We start from the raw sequence: 11,595 nt of genomic DNA, 5'->3' as shown, positions 1-11,595 counted from the left end.
GCGGCGAGTGCGAGTGCGGGGCGGTGGCGGGATGCCGGGCTACGACTACAAGCTGCTGGAGCGGCCGCGGCGGCGGGTGTTGTGCCCGCTCTGCGGGAAGCCCATGCGGGAGCCCGTCCGCGTCTCCACCTGCGGCCACCGCTTCTGCGACACCTGCCTGCAGGAGTTCCTCAGGTGAGACCCCGCATCAGCTCACGGGCGACCCGAGCTGACGTTACTCCGCGCACCCCTTCCCCCTGGGGTACTCCGGTCACGCACCCCCGCGCCGCCCGATCCGGGGTTCCGCACCCCGCTCCCCGCCACCCCCCCATCCACCGCCGGCCCCGGGGCTGCGGTGTCCGGGGGTGCCCCGGAGAGGGGTGCGGGGTGCCCTGGGCCGGTGTCGGAGTGCGGGGTGCACGGGAGTTCGGATGCGCCGGGCCCGGGAGGGAATGCGGGATATCCCGGGGAGGGGCGCGGGGTGCCTGGGGGTGCGGATGCCCTGGGGAAAGATGCGGGGTGCCCGGGGGTGCTCCGGGCCGGGGAACGGCTGCGGAATGGCCCGGGATAAGGCGCGGAGTGCCCCGGGAAAGGCGCGGGGCGCCCGGGGATGCCTCAGGCCGGGGAAAGGTGCGGGGTGCCCGGTGGTGCCCCGGGGCAGGGAGGGGGTGCGGGGCGCGCCCAGCCCGTGACAGCCGCCCCGCGGGTGCAGCGGCCCGTGGCCCCTTTCGGTGAGGAGGAGGAGGAGGAGGAAGAGGAGGGCCGGGTGAAGCCCGGAGTGGCGAGTTTCGAGATTCGAGTTTAACCCCTTCCTGCCCCTGCCCCGCCGGAGGAAGTGGCCGGGGGTGTTTTTGGGGAGGGGTGTACGGCCATCCCGGTGCCCTCGCGCCCACGGGTGAGCGCGACCCGGCCGTGTGCTCTGGTCGGGAGCGAGGAGCGGGGGCCTCTTCCCACCCCTGCGGCTTGGGCCCCCCGGTACCGGTAACCCGGGGGCACGTGTGGGGCCGGTGCTTTCCCGGTTCCCGGCTGCCGCACTCGGCGCGGTGCCGGGGGTCCCGCGGGGCACGGCGGCGGGGTGCCCGTGCTCTCCCCACGCGGTGACAAGCGTCACCCTGGGCCTTTCCCCGCCGGTGCGACCTTCGCCCGGGGACGGCTCCCGGGCACCACCGTCACCGGGGCCGGTTTCTGTGAAACCGGGCGTTCCCCGGGGCACGTGTCAGAGCGCATCTGTCCCCCCCCCCTCCCCGCACCCTTCCCGCCGGCACCTCCGCTCCGCCGGGGAGAATGGACTCGGGGGTCCCCCCACTGAGCACACCCCGTTTGCCCCGGATCAGTTTGGGGATCCCATGGGCTGAGCCATCCAGCCCCACCGCGGTGCTGGGAAGGGGGTGCCGGGGGATGCCGGGGGATGCGGGGGTTCCCCGCCCCATCACCTCTCTGTGCCCCAGCACGCCGTGAAGGTCAGAGGCAAGGACGGTCCCCCCGGGTGCTGCCTCAGCACATTCCCTGCCCGGCCAAGCGTGAGGAATGGGGAGGCTTTGTCGGGGATTAGGCGCTGGCTTCGGGTCATCGTCCCACTTCTCCACCAGCCCCAGCACCCCAACACCGTGCACGGGGTTCGGGCACAGCTGGCAGCCCTGGAAAGGCAGCAGCATGATCCCAGCCACGAGGCAATGCCAGCCACGAGGCAGTGCCATGGGCTCCCCGGGAAGGGCCGGGTGCCCGGCCCTGTCTGCGAGCTCCTTATCTCTGATGACTCCCACAAAACCACCTGCAACAAACAGAGTGGGCACGTGGCAGAGCTGTTTGCAGCCGTGCCCCATGTGCATCACACCCCACACCCCACAGGCCTGTGGTTCCTGGGGCTCACTTGCACCCCCAGCACGGGGATGGTGGCCACAGGGGACATGACCGTGCCACGGCCGGGCAGCCCAGGCCAGCGTGTGCCAGGCGGCACTACTGGCTCCATCCCGGCGTCTCACATCCACTTGGCAGCTCTGGTTGAGGCCACACCAGTGCCTGCTAAGGGCCTGCAGTGATTAGATGGGCACAGGGGCTGTGCAGGCAGGACAGGCTCGTCCGGTGTAACTGCAAAGACACCGGAGCCACAGGGTCCCTGTGTGTCCCTGCTGCATGGCCCTTTAGGCAGCACCTGTGGTCTCCCACCCCAGTGTCCATCGGGGATGGCATGTGGACATCCTCACCTGCCCCTGGGCACAGCGGTGTGGGGACCAGAGGTGATGGTGACTCCTGGCCGGCCTTATCACAGGCCAGGCTGCCTCTTTGGCTGTGTCCCTGCCTCCACTTCATGCTGCTCCTCTGCAGGTCAGGGCTGAGCAGGGCCCTTCCACCTCAGGGACAGCTCTTAGAAGGACCACCCCATCCTGGGGGCCCAGCAGGATGGGGACCCCTCCAGGGTGGCTGCCTGTCCCCTGTCCTGACTCACCTTAGTGGCTGCTGGGGCCATTTCCTGTGGAGCAGGAGCCCCAGGGCCACTCATCAGGGCTGCACATCTGGAGCACAGCTGTTGCCCTCCCCCACCTCCCCTGGGCCCCGGCACCTGGGGCTGTGGACGCCCCGGCCCCTGCCGGCCCCCTCCTGGCCAGCCGAAGGCACCCTCCTTAATCCCAGGGGACAGGACCAGGGGCTGCCGGGGCTCCAGATGGTGCCACGCTCTCGGCGGCTGGCCCAGGCCCCTGGGGACCGGGGCCGTCGTGCCCGGCTGGGGGGGTGGGGGGCTGCCTGGGGGGGGGTGTCTGGCTGGGGCATTTCCCAGCTCAGACAGATGGAGCAGGATTAGAGCCGTGGCTCCCCCAGGGTGGCGGCTGGATTTGGCACGGGGCGAGCGCTCAGCAGTGCAGGGACAGCGCCAATGTCCTGGGGTGGGATGGCGGGGACCCGGTGGGACACAGTGGCTGTGTCACTGGTGTCGTGCCGCTCGCCAGCCCCAAGTGATCCCGAGCCCTCTGTGTCTTGCAGCGAAGGCGTCTTCAAGTGCCCGGAGGACCAGCTGCCCCTGGACTACGCCAAGGTGAGCCTGGCACACGGATGGGTACCCTGCTCCAAGGGGACATCCCCGCCAAGGGGCCGTCCCCAGGCTCCTCACAGCGCCTGGCACAGCTGCGCCGGCCTGGCACGGGCGCCCAGGCGGAAGCAAGAGCCCTTTGTGCCGCGGGGCCGGGGAGCGGAAACCCGCTCCCGACAAAGGGAGCTTGTTGGCGTGCCCAGGGTGGGATCCGGCCCCGGGCAGCGTGCCCACGGCTGCCAGCCAGGCTGTGCTGGGGGCTGTGTGCCCCCACAGCCCGGTGCAGGATGCTGATACCCCACTGCTGCCCCTGCAGATCTACCCCGACCCTGAGCTGGAGGCGCAGGTGCTGAGCCTGGCCATCCGCTGCATCCACAGCGAGGAGGGCTGCCGCTGGAGCGGGCTCATCAAGCACCTCCAGGTAGGGCCTGGGAGGAGGAGGGGGGGCAGAGTTCTACCCCGTGGCTTTCCCATCACCATCCCTGTGCCCCCCCAGGCCCATCTCGGTACCTGTGGCTTCAACGTGATCCCCTGCCCCAACCGCTGCAGCGCCAAGCTGAGCCGCCGTGACCTCCCCGAGCATGTCCAGCACGGCTGCCCCAAGCGCAGGGTCAAGTGCGAGTTCTGTGCCAACGACTTCACTGGGGAGGCCTTCGAGGTGGGCAGTGGGGGGGACACTGTGGGGGACACAGCTGGCCAGGGTGCCATGGTGGGCATGGCTGTGCTGGGGGTATTGTGGGGGTGTAGCCGGGGTGTGTGGGCATCCCCAGTGGGCTGCAGGGGACACAGGCTGGGTGTGGGGACAGAGGCTGGGTGGGGACACTGTGGGAGACTCATTATGGGGAGGACAGCCTTGGGGAGTGACGTGGTCATGTGGGCTCCTGGTCATTGTGCCCTCTGGCTGTGGGGGCACTGTGTGTCCCCATCCCTGTCAGGGCTGGCTGCTGAGGGCAGCCAGAGGGTGATGATGCTGTCATGGTCCCCAGGGCCACCAGGGCACGTGTCCCCAGGAGAGTGTGTACTGCGAGAACAAGTGTGGGGCCCGCATGATGCGGCGCCTGCTGTCCCAGCACGCCCTGGCCGAGTGCCCCAAGCGCACCCAGCCCTGCACCTACTGCGCCAAGGAGTTTGTCTTCGACACCATCCAGGTGAGATGGAGCCCATGGGGACCCTCACCTTGCTGGCTCCCAGCCCTGGCTGACAGCCTCTCTTCCTCCCTAGAACCACCAGTACCAGTGTCCCCGATACCCCGTGCCGTGCCCCAACCAGTGTGGGACACCCAGCATCGCCCGGGAGGACGTGCCCACCCACCTCAAGGAGAGCTGCAACACTGCCATGCTGCTGTGCCCCTTCAAGGAGGCTGGCTGCAAGCACCGGGTGAGTGTTGTCCCTGTGACCACCCTGCCCTGCCATCCTTGGACATGGGGTGCCATCCCTACCCTGAGCCCCACAACATCCCCACACCACTCTTGCCCTGACATCTGTCCCATCCCTTGTGCTCAGTCCCATCCATGTGGCTCCTCACCCCTGTGTTTGCCACCCACATGTCCCCCTGCGACCCCAATCAGGTGTCTCTGTGTCCCCATGACATCCCTGTGCCATCCTGCTCCAGTACCCCCATGCTCCAATGACATCTCCATGATATCCCCATGGCACCTCCTCTCCTGTCCTGTGTCCCCACACTGTTCCTGGCACCCTCCTGCTGACGGTCCCTCTGTCCCCGCAGTGCCCCAAGCTGGCCATGGGCCGGCACCTAGAGGAAAGCACCAAGGCCCACCTGGGCATGGTGTGTGCCCTGGTGAGCCGGCAGCGGCAGGAGATCCTGGAGCTGCGCCGGGACGTGGAGGAGCTGTCGGTGAGCAGCGACGGGACCCTCATCTGGAAAATCGCCGACTATGCCCGCAAGCTACAGGAGGCCAAAGCCCGCAGCAACTACGAGTTCTTCAGCCCCCCGTTCTACACCCACAAGTACGGCTATAAGCTCCAGGTGTCGGCTTTCCTCAACGGCAACGGCAGCGGGGAGAGCAGCCACCTCTCCGTCTACATCCGCGTGCTGCCCGGCGAGTACGACAACCTGCTGGAGTGGCCCTTCTCCTACCGCGTCACCTTCTCCTTGCTGGACCAGAGCGACCCCTCGCTCTCCAAGCCCCAGCACATCACCGAGACCTTCCACCCCGACCCCAACTGGAAAAACTTCCAGAAGCCGGGAGCCTCGCGCAGCTCCCTGGACGAGAGCACCCTGGGCTTTGGCTACCCCAAGTTCATCTCCCACGAGGACATCAGGAAACGGAACTACGTGCGAGATAACGCCATCTTCATCAAAGCCTCGGTGGAGATCCCCCAGAAGATCCTGGCCTGAGCCCCGGAGGGGGACAGGATGTGACCGGGGCGCCCGCCCAGGGTGGCCCCAGGTGGTGCTGAGCCCCTGCCCGCAGCTGGCGCCCCCGGCTTGGGGACGCTGCCGAGGCACCGCGGTGGCTCTCAGGATAGGCAGGGATGGGGCCTGGGGCCGGGACTGTCCGGTAGCCCCAGCCCCTTCTCAGGTGCCCGGGGGTGCCGGGGGGCTGGGCCCCCTAAGCCCCTCCCCGAGGTGCCCAGCAGCCCTCACCAGCCTCGCTGGGGACCCTGCAGGACCCCACTGCCCAGAGCCATATTTTGTAAACTGGTGCTCCCCAGGTTGTTATTTATTACCCCGGGCTGGGGCTGCTGCCCCCTCCCCACATCTTTTTCTTTTCAATAAACTTTTCTTGTATTTATTACGGCCGCCTGCACCTCCTTCCTCAGCCTGAACCTCCTTCCTCTGCCTGCCGGGAATCGGGATGGCAGGACTGGGGGATGCTCCTGGGTGCAGCCGTGGGTGCTGGGGACAGGGTGAGCCGGGACTGGGCTGGGGTGCACGGAGAGGGGTAATCCCTGACCCACATCCCGGCAGCAGACGGGCTCAGATGGCGCCGGTTAATTCGGTAATCACCGGCAGCAGCGGGGATGTGCCGGGCTGGGGGGGGGTCGCCACCCCCGGGGGGCTCTTTCCCTGCAGGCCCCCCCTCCGCCCCATCAGCCCCTCGTTAGCGCCGGGGTAATTAACGCCCCAGGGGAAGCTGGGATCCCGAGCAGACAGGGGATGGGCAATGGTGGGGGGCAGCAGGGCAGACTGGGGGGGTCGGGCTGGATCAGGCCCCAGGTCCATGTGTCTGACCCCCCCCCCCAGTCACCCCGGCAGCAATGGGGGGGGGTCGCTGTTGCTGCAGGATAATCCCACAATTGCATTAGTGCTGTTCCGGCCTAATGCAATTAGCCCCTAATTAGCTGCACCCTGCGGCCCTGGCTGGGCTGGGGGGGCATCACTCCCGGGGGTGTCCCCAGACCTCGTTTCCCTCCCCGCCAGGAATGTCCCCCTGGGCAGGTCCCAGCCCGGTGTGGCAGCACGGGGCCCTGGGCAACTGGGCAGTACTCCTGCCCGTGCCGGTACCAGTACCAGCCTGTACTGGTGCCCAGTTCCTGCCCGTACTGGTGCCCAGTACAAGCCCACACCACTGCCCAGTACCAGCCCGTACTGGTGCCCAGTTCCTGCCCGTACTGGTGCCCAGTACGAGCCCACACCACTGCCCAGTACCAGCCTGTACTGGTGCCCAGTTCCTGCCCGTACTGGTGCCCAGTACGAGCCCACACCACTGCCCAGTACCAGCCTGTACTGGTGCCCAGTTCTAGCCTGTACTGGTGCCCAATACGAGCCCACACCACTGCCCAGTACCAGCCCGTACTGGTGCCCAGTTCCTGCCCATACTGGTGCCCAATACGAGCCCACACCACTGCCCAGTACCAGCCCGTACTGGTGCCCAGTTCCTGCCCATACTGGTGCCCAATACGAGCCCACACCACTGCCCAGTACCAGCCTGTACTGGTGCCCAGTTTCTGCCTGTATTGGTGTCCAATACAAGCCCACACCACTGCCCAGTACCAGCCCGTACTGGTGCCCAGTTCCTGCCTGTATTGGTGCCCAATATAAGCCCACACCACTGCCCAGTACCAGCCTGTACTGGTGCCCAGTTTCTGCCCTTACTGGTGCCCAATACAAGCCCACACCACTGCCCAGTACCAGCCTCTACTGGTGCCCAGTTCCTGCCCGTACTGGTGCCCAATATAAGCCCACACCACTGCCCAGTACCAGCCTGTACTGGTGCCCAGTTCTAGCCTGTATTGGTGTTCAGTGGCATACTGGGCCACCAAACCGGTGTCTGATGCCAGCCCATTCCGGTGTCCAGCGTCAGCCTGTACTGGTGTCCACACTGGCACCCAGTGTCACCCCACACTCGTGCCAAGTGCCAGCCTTACACTGATTTCTGATGCCAGCCCCTAACGATGGACAGTTCTTGCCCATACTGGCGCCCAGTGTGCCCAGGATCAGCCTGTACTGGTGCCCAGTGCCAGCCCAAAGTGGCGACTATTGCCAGCCCATACTGGTGCCCAGTTATCAGCCCACTGTGGTGCCCAGTTTCAGCCTGTACTGGTACCCAGTACCACCCCTGTGTTAATGTCCAGTGCCAACCCATACTGGTGACCCGCGCTGGCCCATTCTGGTGCCCAGTTCCAGCCCATCCCTGTGCCCGGTTCCAGCCGGTCGCGGTGTCCCGTGTCCCCCGCCCGGTGCTCGGCTCGGTGGCGCCGCCGCGCGGGGACCGAGGGGAGGGGAAGCGGGGACATCGGGCAGACAAGGTGTTAATAGACATTTACAGCCTTATAATTTAAATTAATGAATGATAATTACAATAATTATCGTATAGAATTATTGCATTTTAAAAGTATTATCATTTCTATTAAATATACATTTTATTCTTACTTATGTTATGCTTTTTATTTTATCGTTAATATTTTTTTAATATATAATACTTTAAAAATATTTTAAAATTTTATATATTATATTTGTATTATTATATGAAAATGGAATACATCAATATAATGTAATTGCTTTATATAATATTTTAGTATTTTATATTACATAAATTTTACATTATAGAAATTTTATCTAGATATTTACATATATTTCATCTTTCATATTATACATTTAATTTAAATTTAGTAGCTGTTCATAAATTTCAAATTTTTAATTCTTATCTTTTATATTTTTATATTTATTGTGTATATTTTATTTATGTATTTTTATTTGTCTGTATATATATCTACATACCCCCCCATACACACACACACGGTACAGGGACAGCCCTGTCCCTCTGACCAGGCCACACACAGGGGGTTGGCAGCCCCTTGTTGCAAGCAGTTGCCTTAAAAGAAATCAAATCAAATCAAATCAAATCAAACCAAACCAAAATCCATATATAATTTATGAACTAAAGTGGGAAGTGGTGCTGGAGGAAGCATCTCCTGGATGAGCCCAGGGAAGCCAAGGAGGGGCAAAAACAACCTTGGGAGCTTGGAGTTGTCCCTGCCCCCACCTCAGGGACCAACTCCCAGCTCTGCTTTCCCCACTTGGGTTGATTTTTCCCCTTTTCCTGCCCCTTTCCAGCCATTTCTGCGGGATGTGCTGTTGGGTGCCGCTCTCCAGCGGCGCTGGCACCGCGCTCCGGCTCCATTTACCTGGGCACGTCTGGAAATGTCAGCCGGATCTTGGAGCACCTCTTAACCTTCAGCATTCCCTGGCAAGGCCTGGGCTGCAGAGCAGCAGCAGCAGCAGGAGATGCTCTTAATGCTCAGGGAGGAGAGGGAGACCAATCGATTTTTTGCTACTAAATTTAGCCTCAAATATCAAATTTAAAAATAAACTTCCTGGAAACTTGTTGGTTTGAGGGTTTCTTCTAAAGGTCTGTTCTGCCAGCTCACTCCCTGCTCCGCTGTCCCAACATCACTGGGACACTGGAAGGAACTCCAGAAGATGCTCAAATCAGAGAGGAAAACCTTATTAAACACCCCAAAAATCCAGGGAGACCCCACCTGGAGGGCCCTTTGCCTGTGTAAGACCCCCACCACAGTGGAGATGCCCTAAATAACCCTCAAACCTTTTTAACCTCTTCGGGATTGTAGACAGGGAGGATTTTTGGCAAAACCATGTCACAGAGCCCTGATTTGTGCTGATTCTTGATGCTTCTTCTCCAAGACAATGAAACCAGACACTGGTAGTTGTACAGGGAGAAAAATGTGAGAAAAATTTGCTCTGCACATCTTTTATTAAAGACCCAGCTGGGCTCCTTCCCTCCCCTTTTGCCCCCAGACTGGGGTTGGAGGGCAGTGAAAGCTGCCAAGGTTTCACAGCAGTTTTTTGGTGCAATTTCACTCCACTGTCAGTGCATCTCTCAGGCGTGCAGCCACCCCAGCAGAATCAACAGCCTGTACCAAATTGCTTTGAAATTAACTTAAACTAAGCAGATAAAACACTCCAGTAATTTTATTGCAATTTGTCTCTGCTGAACATTAAAGAGCATCCAAAAGGCACCTGTTGCTGGAGGGTGTCCAATGTGTGCTCCTCCAGGAGCTGACCAAAATCTGCCCCTTTCCTTTGGCTCCTCCACCCTCTGGACCCCCCAAACCCCACATGGAGCAGGACCTTTTTCAGCTCTGAGTTTTTGCAGCATCCCCAGCGCTGCTCCTCTCTGAACATCACGAGATGACGGAGCTGTTGGAGAACATCTGGGTGTTGCCTACCTTGGGTTAAAATCTTTGGAAGAAAAACCTGTTTGGCCCTAAAGGAGAAGTTTTAAAAGGTTGGATTTTACTCAAAGCCCTCAGTTTAGCTGTGGCTGCAGGTGATCCCTCTATGGAGGAGGCAGCAGCTGCTCACACCAAGTCCCTGCTGGATTGTTATCCACCAGATCCTCTCTGCAGGTCCAGCTGCAAAGATGATGAGAAAGTCTCCTGAAAACTCCTTGCAGAAGAGATTCTTCCTGTGGGGGGGATGGATGAAGAAACCAGATACCAAAGAAGCTTCGAGTCAAAGGAGAGGGGGATCCTGAAGCTCTGCTGGATGGAGCGCCGCTCTCGGTATTTCCGGATGCTGGAGAGGGATGCAGCAGTGCCTGTGGGCAAACAGCTCTTCCTGCCTAAGCTCAGCCAGGCTAACCTGCCTGGTTTCGCCCGAATTCCAGGAAAACCATGTGGGAACCAAATGTCCAGAGTATTTGGGGAACACTGGGAACAATAGGGAAGAGGGATTTTGATGCTCAGGTTTGCAGCGAGCGCAGGAGATGGGGTTTGGTTGTGTCTCAAGTTGTTCTGAGAGATGGAAGCAAAGATTAATGAGATGCACGATCCTGGGAGAGGGGAGGAAACCCTGCCAGGTCCCATCTTCCAGGTGACTGCAAATGTTACAAATTCCCTTTAAAATTTTGGCAGGACTCAAACCCCCTCTCCACTCCTCCTCCTCTTCCCCCTTTTTATCATTGTTTCAGCACCTTTCTGTCTGAAATTCTTTTTTTTTCCCCCCCAGACCTTCCTAATGCTCTTACTGGAGCAGGCAGCCAGGCTCTGCCTGATACATTCCTACCCCAGAAACCCATGGAGACCCTTCCCCAGATTCCCTTTGAGACAAGCACCCACTCTGTGGCTCCATGGCCACACAAGCCCTACACAATCACACTGCATAAAACCAGCAGAAGGGCAGGTCTCTGGCTTTTATTTTTCCTGTGGACAAAATAATAAAAAAATTCTAATTGGCACAGAAGCAGCAGCCTTTATCATCAGTCTTGGGGTTTAATGAAACACAGCAGCAATTCCCAGTTCTCTCCCCAGTGATCCCCAGCAAACAGCTCTGTTCGGTTTCCACAGGAGAGGCCAAGGCCCCCGGAGACATCTGACATGGAAAGCTTAAAGAAAATTCACAAGTGTCTTTTATAAAATGTTCACTTTGGGCTGTAACAAACTGGGCTTGTGGCTGAACAGCTTCAAAGCTTCTGCTCCAAACACGGGACACAGATTCCCTGTGGAAGGGTTCACACCATGTTTGTGTTTATCCTTCCCAGGATCTTCCTAATGTCCACCTCGAGATCCTGAAGTGGTGTGGGAATGGGAATGGGGAGGGAAGGTGAGGAGCTCAGGAAACACCTGAGCTTTACTCATTCCTCAAGGAGCAGAGCAAGCACCCAGGATCCAGCAGGGAGCAGAGGCTTGTGCTGGAGCCAGAGGTGGGGAAGGCACTGACCCACGGATGGACAGATGGACAGAAAGGCAAGAGGAGCAGCCGTGTGAGCCCCAAAGGTCAGTGACCACCCACGAGGGGCTACTGGGAGGCCCCAGGGGGAGGGAGCATCCCCAGCCTTTTGGTTCCTCTTAATTCTGCACAGGGCAAAGAGAGAAAAACCACGGGGTTTTTTTCCATGTTTCCAGGAGAGCAGGGCACAGTTCCTACCACACAGAGCCTCTGCTCCTCCCTTCCTCACTCTGGTGACAGTGCCACGGCCAGACCCCCACCCTGCGCACCTACACCACATATCCAACCTTTGCTCCCAACATTCCACCTGGGAATGAGGCAGGACAGCGTTTCTCTTTAGGGATGAGCAGGGAAGGATGGAGATCCCATCACAACAGGGCTGCTGCAGAGGTGAAAAGGGTCGGTTCAAAGAAAAATCTCACTCCCAGACCAAAAG

The 11,595-nt window shown here is 60.1% G+C and overlaps 1 protein-coding gene across 1 annotated transcript; it reads left to right on the top strand.

Moving 5' to 3' along the window:
* On the top strand, nt 1-5,763 carry TRAF4 (TNF receptor associated factor 4). The gene is made up of 7 exons (XM_032130265.1): nt 1-174; nt 2,959-3,010; nt 3,321-3,425; nt 3,501-3,662; nt 3,991-4,152; nt 4,226-4,381; nt 4,731-5,763. The coding sequence occupies exons 1-7, from the start codon at nt 32-34 to the stop codon at nt 5,361-5,363; spliced, it is 1,413 nt and encodes a 470-aa protein (XP_031986156.1). The 5' UTR covers nt 1-31; the 3' UTR covers nt 5,364-5,763.
* Nucleotides 5,764-11,595: the final 5,832 nt, after the last annotated feature.

The sequence above is a fragment of the Corvus moneduloides genome, chromosome 20 (assembly GCF_009650955.1).
Source record: "Corvus moneduloides isolate bCorMon1 chromosome 20, bCorMon1.pri, whole genome shotgun sequence".
In the NCBI taxonomy this organism is placed as follows: Eukaryota; Metazoa; Chordata; class Aves; order Passeriformes; family Corvidae; genus Corvus; species Corvus moneduloides.
Note: the sequence above shows the minus strand (reverse complement) of the source record. Positions and strands in the feature narration are given on the sequence as shown.

Excerpts from the sequence above, each read along its gene's own strand:
- TRAF4 (XM_032130265.1), top strand. The coding sequence starts at position 32 with ATGCCGGGCTACGACTACAAGCTGCTGGAGCGGCCGCGGCGGCGGGTG. Across the intron at positions 175-2,958 it reads TGCCTGCAGGAGTTCCTCAG|CGAAGGCGTCTTCAAGTGCC; the intron begins GTGAGACCCCGC and ends TGTGTCTTGCAG. Across the intron at positions 3,426-3,500 it reads GGCTCATCAAGCACCTCCAG|GCCCATCTCGGTACCTGTGG; the intron begins GTAGGGCCTGGG and ends GTGCCCCCCCAG.